Source organism: Psammomys obesus, unplaced genomic scaffold (assembly GCF_907164565.1).
Source record: "Psammomys obesus unplaced genomic scaffold, mPsaObe1.curated_primary_1811, whole genome shotgun sequence".
Classification (NCBI taxonomy): domain Eukaryota; kingdom Metazoa; phylum Chordata; class Mammalia; order Rodentia; family Muridae; genus Psammomys; species Psammomys obesus.
The window spans coordinates 11,215,582-11,230,699 of NW_026588752.1; the positions used below are offsets into that span (position 1 = coordinate 11,215,582).

The 15,118-nt window shown below is 44.8% G+C and overlaps 1 protein-coding gene across 1 annotated transcript in view; it reads left to right on the plus strand.

The window, feature by feature from the left end:
• The first annotated feature begins 6,117 nt into the window (after positions 1-6,117).
• Lcp2 (lymphocyte cytosolic protein 2) overlaps positions 6,118-15,118 on the plus strand; it is a 47,994-nt gene continuing 38,993 nt past the window's right edge. The window contains exons 1-3 of the mRNA XM_055604711.1: positions 6,118-6,369; positions 10,340-10,402; positions 13,835-13,881. Coding sequence (XP_055460686.1) covers positions 6,292-6,369; positions 10,340-10,402; positions 13,835-13,881 — 188 coding nt within the window. The 5' untranslated portion in view covers positions 6,118-6,291. The remainder of the gene's footprint in view (positions 6,370-10,339; positions 10,403-13,834; positions 13,882-15,118) is intronic.

Genomic DNA, 15,118 nt, shown 5'->3' on the forward strand with positions numbered 1-15,118 from the left:
AGACAAGAAGACCAGGGGCTGTAGCATGTACACCATCCTAGGTTCAGTCCTAGCTCTACAAAATAAAACTATAAAGACTGGGTGATTTTGAAGGGAGCTCAAAGTCAGGCACTCCACTGGGGGGCTCCCCCACCAGCCAGCCTGTGGGCCACTGTGTGGTTAGTCAAGGCTATCCCCTTTATTGTGTTTTATAAATTGGGTAAATTGAGCAGTAATGTGCAGTAATGTCCTGGTAGTTAAGGTCCTGAGGATATGGGCAACAGAACCCAGTGATAACCTGACCAGCAAAGTAGCTTACTAAAAGGTAAGCTATCTGCAAGCACAATGTTCCAAATCAGGCTTAGAATGTAAAGAGCCAGGTAGTGACTCAGGCCTCATTGCGGGCCTAAATGGGAAAGTTGGAAGTTGATGGTCTTTTCCTTTACTTAGTTTCCCCTCCTCCAGTTCAGCCTGGTACAGCAGTGCTGTCTCTCTGATTGCAGTGCTGTGTATCTGCTTGCAGTGCTGTGTCTGTCCGCTTGCAGCACTGTGTCTCTCTGCTTGCAGTGCTGTGTCTCTCTGATTACAGAGCTGAGTCTCTCTGCTTGCAGTGCTGTGTCTCTCTGATTGCAGTGCTGTGTCTCTCTGATTGCAGTGCTGTTTCTCTGATTACAAAGCTGTGTCTCTCTGATTGCAGTGCTGTGTCTCTCTACTTTCAGTGCACATTTGAAGGACTGAATGTGTTCCACAAACACAGCATCAGACTCTCTTAGTCTGCTCCTCCTTCCTCTCTAGAGAAGAACATGTGCAAACATAGGGCCATCATTTTAGGAGAACTCAAGGGCAAAAGCATTTGAAGCCTGGCAGATGTGGCTGGCAAGACCTGTTCTGGGTGAGTGTGGTTACTCAGTTCTAAGATTTCTACCCCTGGACAATGTATCTCTCTTGGCATCAGACCCACACTCTACCACTGGCTCTCTGTGAGGCTTTCCATAAGCAGGCTCTCTTCCTGTGCCCTTCTCTTCTCATCTGTAAAGTAGGTCCACACACCAGGATCCCCTCTCTTCTCATTCAGTGGTTGTGAGAGTTACATGGTATAGCAAATAAAGACACACCCACCATTTCTTCTCTCCAAACTGTGGAGGCCTTGAGGAAGTGGTAATAGACTTTCTCAGTGCTTTGACTTCACCTAAAGCCCATATCAATCCCCCAATCTTGCTATTCTTTTTAACTTCAGATCTTCCTTTCATAATGAGAGGAAGGTGGACTAAGTTTGGCTTTGCTGCCCAAAATCCCTTTTGCTTTCTTTTCCTATACTCCATTCTCCTCCTCCAGGGCTGCTACATTCCAGCTTGTCCATGGAAGAAAGCAAAGATTTCTCACCTACTATGTAGATAAGCTTGTCTTCCCCTCTCTTGCCCCTGCCCACACCTACCTACCCTTCCTGGCACTTGGGGAATTTCTCTCTGCAACATATTTATCTGAGTTCAGGCTACTAAAGTGAAAAATAGGACAGAGAAAAAGAGGAGGTTTGACAGGAAGTCCAAATAAGCACTTCCTCCCATTCACCTTTGAAATTCAGAACTACCTCAGCTGAACAGCAAACCAAGAGAATCAAAATGAAGAGATTTAAAAAAAAAAAAAAAGAATAAAATTGTCAGCCACAAGGAAGTGGAAAATATTACTGGTCCTTGCCTTGCCTAGGACAGCTCACTCATGTTTTCCTCCTGTGTTATCCATGGATGGGGGAGGTGAGAACAGTGTCCAGGGTAGATAGGAGGGACCTCTCAGTGACCATGGAGTTGGAATGGATGTTTACTAGAGGCAGGCTGGGATGGGGCTGTGTAAATCTGTTTTCACCACCTCCTATTCTTCAGCTCCAAGGAGTGCTGGAAAGTCTGGGCTTCCCCAGGTGACAGTGGCCTGGGTTTCCTGCACTTTTTGGGAAGGTGATCTTTGTTCTGTGCCATAGTGTGGGGTGTCAGGTGCCTTCAGCTTCCTGGCTCTCTTCCATTGAATCCCCCTGTCGCTTTTTGTTATCCAGAATGATCCCACGTCCTAGTGCTATCTCTATTGCTTGCTTCTAAGAATGGTGGGAAGAACTTCCCTTAGCTTCTGCATTAAGAAGATAAGCATGTTCTCTTGTATGGCGTCCTTACTTTTCCCTCTTCTCTGGTCCTGATGCGACAGTTCCCCAGGATCCTTTCTCCACAGTCACACACACAAGAGCAGCAGCTTCATGGTCTCTTTTAATAAAGTATCATTTTATTCTCATCTCTAACACTAGTCAGTAAGAAGGTAGTTATAACCTTCCAAGGTAAGAACCATCTTTGACCCATGGTTCTGCTGTGGGTGGAGGAAGACAGGGGTGAGTGATGCTATACATCTAGGCTTGGTGGAGTGAGGGAGGAGAAGTGATGAACCTCCACTGTTTGTCCCTAGGTTCTAATCCGCAGACATACTGTAAGTATTACTTTCTTTCCACAGCTTCTCGATTCCTAGTCTTTGAGCCCCCACCACTGTCACTGTCTCAGTGCTGTCCATGTGATGGTTTGTTCTTACCTAACTAACCATGAGACATGTAGTTGGTCCTCTGTGTCTGCAGATTCTGTATCCACATGTTCAACCAACAGCAGATGGGAAATGGTTTTAAAAATTATAGCTACACTGAACATGGATAGAGTTTCTTTTCCTTGTCATCATTCCCCAAAACAACACAGTATCACAGTTGCACACAAGGTGTTGATACTGACATATATGTATATATATATATATATATATATATATATATATATATATATATATATGAACTGTACCGTTTTATGTAAGGAACATGGCTCTGACAGATTCTTATCTTGGCTAACGTTTCAACTTGCTCCGTTGTAAGCACTGGGTTTCTCTACCAGGTTGATGTTGAGAGCCACAGGGTAAGACCAGCTGCTCCATCACAAGAGTCTCCTTTGCTTCTAGTGCTGGTCCGTAAACTGGTCCCTATCTGCTACTCTGCTTCATGCTCATGGCCAACAGGGCAATGCCTTGACATTAACTGAGTTCTCGTCATCCTGACGCCACTGCTGTCTTGGAATACATGCAAAGGCTTGCCCATTTCACATGGTCTGGAACAAGTGAGCTGACACATGGTCACAAACATCCTCCTGGTTTCCTGAGAGCCTTTTTTCAGAGCTGCCCTCCCCTAGGAGTTTCTAGAACACTTTAGCCAGACTCAGAAGATGTGAAACATAAAATTATTGTGAAATTGCCCAGGAATAGGAAGAGAAAAGTCTAAGACCCAAGGCAAGCTTCCTCTTTGATCATCTGTTCTCTCTCTCTTTCTCTCTCTCTCCATCCTGCTTTATCTGAGGTATGAGTCTGTGGTTCAACAGGTAGGGGACACGGTGTGAAAGACATTTCAGATCAGCAACTCACTAACTTTTTGTGGGTTGCAGACCATAAGCTGTCTCCTATGAATTCAGGGGACACTGTATAGGCTCTGCAGACAGGCCTGCTTTGAATCCTGACTCCCACTCTGGGCATTGTTAAAGCATCCTGGACCTTGAGGAGGCTAATGTCCAGAGGCTCTAGACTCAGGTATACTATGGACGAGACTGGGATGCAAAGCCTACTGGAAGGGGAGTATGGGTGAGCAAGTGGCTTCCCCACTCTGGCTTCATTGTAGGAGTAATAACTGCCAACCATAGAGAGGGTTGGGGTAAAGTTCTCAGCACATCCCCTGGCACACTAGCAGGGCTTTCTGTGGCCTTGCACCACTACTACCTCTATTGTCATTGTCCTAGTCCCTGGTTGCTGTGACTATCTTGTAACCAATCCTGATGGATTGTTCATCTTGGCCACTTTTTACAGGATAATTTTTTTCCAAAGGGGTGTAGTGTTTAACAATATCTTTAGTCTATCTTCTGCTTTTTTTTTCTTTTTTTTACCCTGAATTAGGCGAGTAATATTAAAAAAAATACAAAGATGACGAACCCCCACTATTGCTTTTACTTTAAAGGATGATCTGGAATGTTCCTTTCCACAGAAGTTTGTTGAGGATTATTAATATTTATTATTGATTTATCTTTTAGTTAAACAGCAGTTATTCCTAAACCAGCTGTATACCCAAATCACCACACAGAGACTAGGACTTATTTAATTAACCTGGAGCACAATGCTGGGCAATACTTACTCCATCCTAAACTTCCAAGCCTGCATAGCTTCTTCCCATTCAGATTTCCCACATTATACTTGCTTTTTTAGTCATATCTTAGATCCGGTTCATCTCTCCTGGGTAGTACCAAGTCCTGTCCTCTCTGATCTCTCCCTCTGAACTTCTCCTTCTTTCTCCTCCAGGACCAAGATGTTCCACCCTATTCTCTCCATTGCTCAGCATTGGTTGGCTGTTATATTGACAATACAGAGAACAAATGGTGGCATGGTTTTTACAAATTTGAGACAGATTATGCTTAGAATAAGCATCACAATGTGATGTCTGGATTGCAACCAGATAGTAGGGGAGAGAAATCAGCATTTGAAAGAACAAGGGTAAATTGTATACATTCCACAAGAACATTATACCAACAGAAGTTCTCTATTTTGAGAGGCTCTGATTGATTGGTTCATTGACTGATTGACTGGGGTCCAAAATCTCCACCTCTTCACTCCATTCCCCAAAGCCCTGCACAAAGCCTAGTTCATTCCATGATGTCTTCTTTACTTGAAAGTGATTGCTGTCCATTTTCAAATGGCTGCCATAATGCTGATTTGAAAGCTGAATTAATGTCTCCCACTAGTAAGGGAACTTTGGAACAGTGAGGCAGTGATTCACTGAGCATCCGCAGTTGCTGAGTGCTTAATGTAACCTACCTGGGCTGATGTCTCTTGCACGTCACCATCATGGACCACTTTCCAGGGGCTGGTCCTGGTACTGCATCTGTATCTCATTTAAGCTCACAACCAGGTAATGACACAGCTACTAGAGGCAGCAGGACTTCCTGTAGTGTATATAAAATGGAAAGCATACATTACTAAAGCTACCATTGGCAAACCTTTGGGAAGAACACCTCAGGTACCAATGACGTATTGGGACAGAGAGCTATGCACGTGTGTGCATTCCCATGTTTGCTATCATGTATGTGCATGTACACCTGGAACCCTGGCTAACCTGTGTTTATGGGTTGCCTTATTCCACCAATTCATGGTTTTAACCTCAGGTCTTATTCATTGCCAAGAGTTGTTTCTGTCTATGAGAAGTGTACAGAGTCTGAGACTGGAGGAGGAAGCAACAGATCCCCATAGCCTATCTCTAGGCAATATATTCTTTTGCTAGATAGCAATAGCAAATGAATTACATGGAAGAAACAACGGTAGACAGAATATAAGGCAAGAAAGCGCAATGTACAGAAGCTGTTGTGCCACCAATAACAGCAAGTCTTTAAACTTTCTGTCCTTACATTTGTCTTGCAAATGCATGAAAGTTTTATGTGTCTAACTCCTTTGTTTTCTTGCCTTGCAGATATGGAAACTGGCTACCTAGACTGCCCCTCCATGTCCAAGACTACAGTGTAGAAACATCCACATCAGAAATGGAGCTGGTCCTTTGCATTGTAGCATCCTTTACCACTCAGTGCCTGGCTGCCTCACTCACCAAGGGCCCACTCATGGCAACACAAAGAAGCAGCTGGACGTGTCTCTGCTTTCAATAAATACAAACTGGTGGGTAAGGAGGTTGGAAAACATTGAGAGACCATCTTCCTTCTCCCATAGTTCACTAGTGGATGGAATTATAATTTTAGGAAACTGCCAAAAGAGATTCTTACCTGCAAAGCCTCAGCCAAGCAGGAATATGGTATCCAGCTTTGGGTATCTAGAATTCTAATGGAAAAAAAAATATTTGAGCTGACACTGGAGTTTAAGTCGCCTTTGTTGGTTGCCCCACTTGGCTGGGGTATCTGTGCCAGTGGGGAATTACCAGTCTGTCTGTCTGTCTGTCTCTTTCTCTCTCTCTCTCTCTCTCAGCGTTGTGAGCCCCTAGAGCTGCTCTTCCTTGTTTACTTATTTAGAAGTCAGCAGAGGAAGTGGTAAAGGAAACTAGCTGAGTCGTTTTCTGAGAAGAGACCATATTTGTTCACAGGGGAAGCCACTGCTTTTTGGGATCTGGCTACAACAGAAAAGACGACTGTTCAACAAGGGTGTTCCTGAGGGTAGCTGGCAATCTAAAGAGCCAAGGATACCTCGGGGCTCTGGATCTGGGCTTTTTCTCTGTTCATGGCTGCAGCACCTCTCTGTGGCTTCTGAGCTTCTCCCTGAACAGCAGCCATGGCCTTGAAGAATGTGCCCTTTCGCTCAGAGGTCTTAGCCTGGAACCCGGACAGCCTCGCAGATTATTTCAAGAAGGTGAGTCTTTCCCTCTTACGCTTCTGGTTGGGCTGGTATGCCTTTGGTGGGGTGAGCAGAGCCTGGACAGAATATGGAAGGTGTACAGGGTAGCAGGGGAATTTTCACCTACAGCTAGCTACCTTCCTGGCAGTATGTCCTGCACAAGCCCCTAATATGTACCGGCTGTGTATCCAGTGCTCTACAGATTGTCCTGTCAGAAACAATCCACTGTCATGGGAGTTCAGTGTTACATATTAATGATCTGCACTGACAGTGTTGCATCGCAACATCGATGTTTGCTCAGCTGGAAAGTCAACTCAGGGAGTTTAAGCGGTCCAAAGCTATCGAGTCTTAGGCAATCAGGTTGCATTGCAGTCTTTATTTAACTTTAAAGCGCATGCTTTGAAATGCAGGGGCTTGCTGTGGTGAAGGCTACTTACTAGAAAGGAAGATATGGAGTCCTGGGGCAGGAACAGGCAGAGCAGGAGGGGAGGACAGATGGCTGGATGAACAATGGTGTTTTGGCATCCATTGTTCATGATCCTGAAAGAGGACTAGAGTTTCTTTATTGGCCAGAGTCTCACTGGAGCTTTATGAGAATCCTGGAAAGCAGGCCAGAAAGCAGATGGAAGCCCCAGGATAGTTAGGGACACAGAGAACAAGCTCAGCAAACTTAGAAAGTCAGGCTGGACCACAGTGCTACTGTCCTTCCTTCCAGGGTAGGAGGAGATAGTCAAGGGTCCTTATTATCTGCCAGCAGGGACCATATGTCTGCCTAGGCATATCTCAAGCCATGTAACTTTTCTAAGGTATTTATACCAAAAAGCTAAGAGGTCTTAAGAAAGACACGCACTTCTGTTGTCTACATCCCTGCACAATGGCCTCAAATTCTACTGACATACCAGGCCGTGATGAAGAGGAGGTCCTAAATCTAAGACCATAAAAATCATCTGCTTTGCCGTCTACTTTTCCTGAAGAAACGGACACTCCAGAGGATAGAATAGGCTCCTTGGAGCATATAGTCCAACCTATAATTTATACAGTGGTTCCTTCCCAACCTGCAGAAGAAAGTATGAGAATTTTGTACTGGATGTGGCATGCAAGACCACTGCCCACAGATCTTCCTATTTGCCACCTTTTCTGAATTTCATTTTGGTTACTTTTCCCCTCTGTAGGTCATTATAAACTCCCCTTTCAACACTGTGGGTAGAAATATGATTAGGCAATTGAGTTTTGAAGCATGTTTTTGAAATACTTTTCTTAACTAGAAACTAAGTAAGTTAGGGCAGAAAGGTTAAAATTTGCCACGGTGGAGTGAATTACTGAATTAGTACAATACAGCAGTGAGAATGGAATTGAGAATTAAGGTAGGAAAGTCTGAGGAGGGACCAAGAGGCACAGAAAGGCCCTATATTTGAGTGTAACTAAGAGATTATGTCATCCTAGGGTGCCACAGATAATGTGTGGGTCAAGTTCCCTTCTGCACAGGGTGGGCCTTGAATAGGCCAAGTAGACATCACTCTGAGTTAAGGGAAGAAGGAGTTTTCTCTTTGGGGATCATGGACCGTAGTACAAAGCCACATCCCAGGGAAAAGCCTTATCTTCTGGAGGGAAAGATCCAAGTGTAGGAAGAAGGAAGCTGAGGGGGACTGGTGATCCTACAAAGACCACCTTTTGTGTCACAGATACAAATGAGACCCTTCAGACACTGAGCTCATTGGTCCCCAGAAAAAACACTTCATTAAATGACCACAGAGTCACTTAAGGATGCCCTTGGAGGTCAGTGTACCATTTAAGGGTTGACCAGCAAGTGTAATGTCTACAGAAGCAGTAAGGTTGGGCCACTGAGACTTCTACCCAGCTCTGAAGTCAGACACACCTTGGTTTCCGCTACCAGTTAGCTTTGGCATTTAATTTAGTTACCTGGACTCTCTGTGCCTGGAATTCCTAATCAGTGGAACAGAGGTATGAACAGTAACTAACCAGATGAGCTAGAGGTGGGGCTGAAAGGAAATGTGTGTGAGGCCTTGAGTCCATGTTCAATTGAGCCTTTGTCCTGCTCTTCTAACCAGAACCTGATGGGGAGGCTCAGGCAGCTTGGGGAGGCTTTGTGTCACATTTCTTTAGATATGTATGCCTTACCCTGCATTTGGAATAGAAACCATGAGGATTAAAACCACAGTCTGCATGTACTTAACTCCTTCAACTGGTTTAGGCCTGGCAGGAGAGCATTCCTGGGCCGTGCAGGATAATCACTGGTTCATAGCCATGTGTTCTAACGTTGTTGAGTTTCTACCTCCTTGGGTGACCCTTGTCCAGACCCTTCTCTCTGTGCCTCAGTTACCATCATCTACAAATGCTGAGTAACAACCCGGACAGTGTCTACCAATCCTGGGTGCTAATGAAAATCACTTAGTGTGCTTGTCAAAAATGCAGATTTTAGGGCTCAAGACTCAGCTTTTACTGGACTGCATGAACGGTCTAGGTTCAAAGCTGGAACTCTTGCTTTGGTTTAGAGCCAAAGCCAGTACCTTGCAGAACTGGAACTTCATCTGATAGTGATTGATGGTGGTGGAATGAATTAAAGGACAATCCCAAGGGCCAGCTCCACACCCTGCATGTGGGCCAAGGAGACAGCAGGGCACTGCAGATGCTGCCTGCCCTAACAGTGACCTATAAATCAGCTTCCCCAGCGTGATGATCACTGCCATTCTAAACCAGGAGGTGACAACAATCATATATGAAAATTATTATTATTGAGACAGGTTCTTGGAGTATAGGCCAGACCTGGTCTTGGACTGACACCAATCCACGCCCAACCACATTTACTTTTTACTTTTTTGTCATAAGATAAGAATTGATTTTAAAATTTCCTCCAAAGAAGGTTGAATTGTTGGTAAAAAGAATCTAAGGTACGCAGAGAAAAACATTTTACCTTAAATACCTCAATCTTGGAGGTATTTTAGATGTCGATTTTTGTGCTGTTGAGGACAGGGTGAGGTCGGTGTGCACCGGAGTCACAGGTTAGCTTGGAAAAGTAACTTAAAAACACTTATTCCTGTGAATTTCATCACTCTGTTCTGAGAACTTGACTTCAGCAATTTACCTTACACAGAAAAAAAATGTAAGCAAAAGAACATCTACCATGCAGCATATGCTGTGTGGACGGTGCATTTGGCTCACTCCTGATTCCTCGCTGTCCACACTTCTATAGGAGATGTTTTTAAAGACTTCTCTTCATGGAAACATTACAGCCACGTTCTGCTCGGCTGTCACCTATGCCACCTTCCACAGCCATGAAATGGGAGGATTAAGTGACACACAGCCGGGAGCTGAAAGGGGCTGTGGAAGCCGGGCCTGCCACAGGCAGTGTACCCAGGGCTAACCAAACGCTGCTGATCTCATTGCCGGACTGAAAACAACCTGAACGTTAACTGTTGTGAGAGTGATTCAGCACACGAGGTCCTCGACAAAAAATTTAGAACAAGTTTGTCACAGTACCAGAAAGTGTTTGCATTGTTGCTTTGGGGTCATTTAAGGGGAAAAAGTCACAAGACTGAACATGAGTTGATTCCTCCATCATGCTCAGAAATAGGCTAGGCAAAAATGACGGAAGTGGTCACTAAGATCATTTTGGGGGTCACAAGACAGGGGGCTGGTGTTTGGTTTCTTCTGTCATTTTCTTTTCTTTTCTTTTTTTTTTTTTTCTGCTCTCCTGACTGCCATGTGGCCAGTCTTCTTGGGTTTTGAAGATAGTTTTTGTTTCCATAGGTTCTGACCCCCAGGCCTAGATCACATAATTTCTCCACTTCAGATAGTCCCAAGGGGGTAGTGAAAGCATGGCTGAGGGGACCTGACCCCTCTGTTAGACAAAGGATCAGGAAGGGGCTGGCTAGCCACAAGTACCGCAGATTGCTAAGCTCAGGGGAGGCAGGAGGAGAACACGGGAGCCTGTAGCACTGATGGCGCCTTGCCCTTCTTTGTGCAGCTCAACTACAGGGACTGTGAGAAGACGGTGAAGAAGTACCACATCGATGGTGCTCGGTTTTTGGTAAGTTTCTCTTCAGTCTCACACGCTGAAACCAAGAACGTGTTCTGCCCAACAGCTACAGGGCTAACCGATCTACTTGAGGCTGCCTGTGGTCAGTGTCTGTGGTCAGTGCCCCACAAAGCCCTTTGTTGTTATCAAACAAAGTCTCCCTCTCACCCACTCTCAGTATCCTGTTCAGGAGCCTTGACAGCAAGGTACACGCCACAGACATATACTGAAAGAATCTCAGCATAGTTTAACTACCTCCCCACCACACACGCACTCACATTCACACACACGCATACACACACACAGGAATGTACACACATTCACATACTTATATACACACATGCACACACACAAACGCATGCACGCATACACATATCTGCACACATTCACGTTCTTGGACGCACACGTGCATATACAGTTACATCTTGAAATTCTGCCCAGCTACCATGCATACTCTGAGAAGCCCTGGGTGGTTAGCAGGAGACAACACTGAATAACTGGGGATTTCCCCTCCTTGTTGCTAACTCTGCATACACATCCACTAAAGGGCGACCAACCCCCTTCATCTCCATTTCCTCCTAATTACAGACTGTGCATACTGACTGTCAAACCAGCACGTGCCCTCCCTACTCTAATTCACAAGCTTTAACTCTAAGTCTTATGGCTCAGGTCTATGTTCAGTCCTTGCCACTAAAGAGAAAGTGACCCATTTCTGATGGAGACAGAGTTGCTTGGCTGTCAGGGAGGTGGTTGTCACATTGAATGTCCATATGTCATAGCAAAGTAGCTTGGCCATGAGGCTTCAAGCTTGTTGAAAGGGACCAAAAGGTCACATGCTGCAGCTTGCTACACAACACGCCAATTCATTTCTTACATCTGCTTCAAACGCTTTAGCGATGGCCGGCTCACTACCACCTGCAACCTTCCTCCCCTTTCTGGGAACCTCTGAAGTCTGAGATGAGTTCCTTTTCCAACCTAGATCATGTGATATGATGGGGACAGAGAAATCGTTAATGTAAGACTTCTGTCTTCATAAAACCAGTTTTTGACAGAAAGATGCCTTCATGAAAACTTTCAGCCACCTCATTTACAAAGGTGGAAACATATGCAGAGGCATGGTGACCTTTTGTCCTAAGCCACCAATCTAATGATTAAATCAAAGCACGCCTTATCTTAGTCCTATACTGTGTAGGTTATTAGCAACGCTATTGATTCATGCTAAGCTTTGAGTGAATAGAATTCCTTGAGTTTTATTGTTGTTATTTTTGTAATGACACTCAACCTGTATGTTTCATTGTGATGCTTTAGCACTGAGAAAAGAGACACTACTTTGAGTACAGAGTGAGGGCAACATCTTTGAAGAGGGTCCTGGTTGCCCTGTTGTCCTGGCTAATCTCGAGTAAGCATTTGCCTCCTGTCTCTAATTCCCTTTTGCTTCCTTTTCTGCTGACTGAACACATTGTTCAGGGTCACAGTGGGGGACGATAATGGCACTTCTCATTTTTGTGACTGTCCCCCAACGCTCCATGTGTCAGGCTTGAGCTGACTTGATAGGATGGTTATTTCCTTGGTTGAGAGATGGTATCTGATCATCTGTCTCCTCTGTTCCAATCTCTGGGACCTATCAGGCCTTCTGAGAAATCAACACATCCTACTCACCCTGTGAACAGGAGGGAGTGAAAAGGGGGCAGGATGAGCCAGAGAACAAGAAGTAGAACCCAGTGACTACCCCAGGGAGCTGGGGTATTCTGAAATGCGCAGTCCAGAGTGGGTACTCTGGGTGCACTTCGTAGGTCTTGGCTCAAGCTCTAGTTACTCATCTCATACCTCTACCAGCTCTAGAATATCCAGGGCTGTTCTGCTATTGAAGACAATAGTGCTTGCTATTCCTATCTCCTCCTCCTGCTCCCCTCCTTTTCCTTACTCCTTCATTTTCTCCCTTTTTCCTTTCTTCAGTGTGGGAGCTGGTCAATCCCCCAAATCTGTCTTAGTGCCACTTTTGTTTAACACTGAGAGGGAAAGGACTCTCTTCTGGTGAGAAATGGAGACGCTGCACTTTGAAAAGGTGTAAGAAAAGGAGAAATGCACTTGATGTGTTAATTGGGAAGGTATGTGGCCTTTCTCAAATAATAGTAAATGTACAAGTGGACACTCAGGGCTGAGAGACTTCTGGAGGAAGCCCTTTTAAACTTACGGTCCATTCAGCCTGTGGAGAGACTGGGGGTTTTGTGCTAATCACTCCAAGCTGGCCTCTCCGTCTTTAGGTACCACAGCTATATGACAGAACAAAAACAGAGGGGAAAGGCAGAGAGTAAATGGTACAAGAAAATGGTGAAAAGTAACCACTGTTCTGCAAATCTCATCCAGTAAACTTCAGATTACATCTTACTGGCTACAAGTGAGTCATGTGACTCCACCATCTCCATGTTTCTCTGGGAGTTAACATTTTTGCACAAACACATTTTCCATGCTAAACAAAATTCAGGTTCTGATAGTAAGGAAGACGGAAAGAATGGACATTGCCAGACAAGTGGCCCTGTCTGCCACCTTGCCCCTCCACTGGGAACCTGGTTTGTAGCTATCCTTTCTCTGGATCTCTTTTCTGAACTCAGCATGACATCACGCTTCCAAAATCTATAACTCTAGCTCTAATAAAGGTTAACCCAGGATTGCTGGGTTTGAAAGAAGGGGAGGGAAAAGTTATATCACACAACAAAACTCCCAAAGCTGGTTTCAACATTTCTCACCTTCCTTCCCAGTGGCTGTACATATTTTAGAAGCCTTCTTTCCCTTCCAAAATCCTCCAGTCATGGTCTTGTGCACTTTCTTCTCCATCTCCTCCTCAAAGTCCCCAGCTTGTGCTCCCCTCGCATTGACTTCCAGTGCACCCCTCTGGAAAACCTCAAGCTTCCTCCAGCTCATCATACCACACTCTGGAATCAGCCTTGCTCTTCCACCTTCCAGGTATACAGCTGTTCCCTTCATCCTTTCTCTGTAACTCAGCCGGCCTGACAAGGGCCTGGTCAGAAAAAGCACCACAAATTAATAAGGGAGGGCTGGGCCTGATGCTCCAATAAGTGGCTTGCCAAGACACCGCTGTCCTAGCTCTTCTTCATGACACTAGACCCTGACTGTTCTCTTCTCATGCACAGCTGAGTGTGGACCTGAGCCATGAGGTGACAATTTAGGGAAGAGGTTGCCAAATTTTGCCCATGAGAACAAATTCTGTTTGGTTTCACAGATTTTCCCCATGTTTGTTTATTAAAACCCTTTCTGTTTATAAGTCAGGAAATTTCAGATAAAATTCCAATTTCAGAATTCCCTTTGGAAAAGCAAACCTAGGGTGTTGCAGTGACCGTGGTTCTATGTTGTTCCTCCCTTCCTGACCTGCTTGGGACCTTCCTGTGGGTTTTAACCCGCCTGCCCCGTGTGTCTTCTTTTCAGAACCTGACGGAAAATGACATCCAGAAGTTTCCTAAGCTTCGGGTGCCGTGAGTATACACCCTGGTGGGCAGCAGTATGGGAGCAGGTCGAAGTGAGGACCTGTCCAGGGGAAAGGTGTATATTGATGTGATTTATTTTTTTTAATGGTAAAACAGGTAGGGAGGTTGAGGACCATGGCAGGGTCTGGGGAAGAGGAACCACATGATGAGTTAGAAGAAGGAAGTAACAGATGCGGTCCTGCTAGTGATTGGATGCTTTCTTTGCTCAACACAAAGTTCAACAGTGGATTGTGTGTTTCACTTCCTGTCTTTTTGATGGGGTTGTTTGGGCCTATGAACACAGTACCAAAGTCAAGAGACATTACAGTTTCAGTATGGCATCTTTTAAAAGACTTATTTTAAAATTATGTGTTTGTGTGTTTACATGTGTACATGAGAGTAAAGGCTCATGTATAGGCCAGAAGAATGGGTCAGATGCCCTGGAGTTAGAGGCAGTTGTGCTGCAGCTGATGTGGGCACTGGGAACAGAACTTGGGCCCTATGTAAGAGCAGTGCATGTTCTTAACTGCTGAGCCACCTCTCTAGCTCCTCCTGGAATCTTCATTGACTCGTTGGTTTAAGATTTCGGGACCCCTTGTTTCTGGTTAGTAAATGAATGTGGACCACAAATAAATAATGGCAATGGAGATCATTTTATCTGTCAAGACTGACTTCTTAGAATAGCTGCTAGTGGTATAGTGTTAAGAAGAATGTTGAGGAAAATGAGCCATAATTGACTAGTAACCCTGGGTACTGAAATGGAACATAGCGGCATGAATATTGTGACATGTATTTTTCATCATCCTGGCAGAGGCCTCGCATGCTCAAATACAGAGGCCAGGCAGGTGATGTAAGTATGCAAAGTAGGGTAGGCTACACACACAAATTGCTTTTGAATTCCTTCTTTTTGTTATTCTCGAGTGCAGGCGCTTCTAGAGAAATATTTTTACACTGAAATAAAGATAGGAAATCATGCTTTGAAGGACAACTAATAGGAAGGCTGATTGATGGTGAAACAGTAGGGAGTAGAGCTGGTTATGCAAATCCCATGTCGTATGTTCCATTCTGAGAGCACAGCAGCCACTCAGCTCTGGCCAGTGTGGACCCATTGATGGCCAGTCCTCAAACTGATCCAAAAACGAAGCTAGAAACATGAGTTCAAATGTCCTATGCCTTGATTTTTAAATATTGACTCAAATGTTTTTAAACATTGTGCAAATCAAAATGAACTTGCTCTTGGTACCAC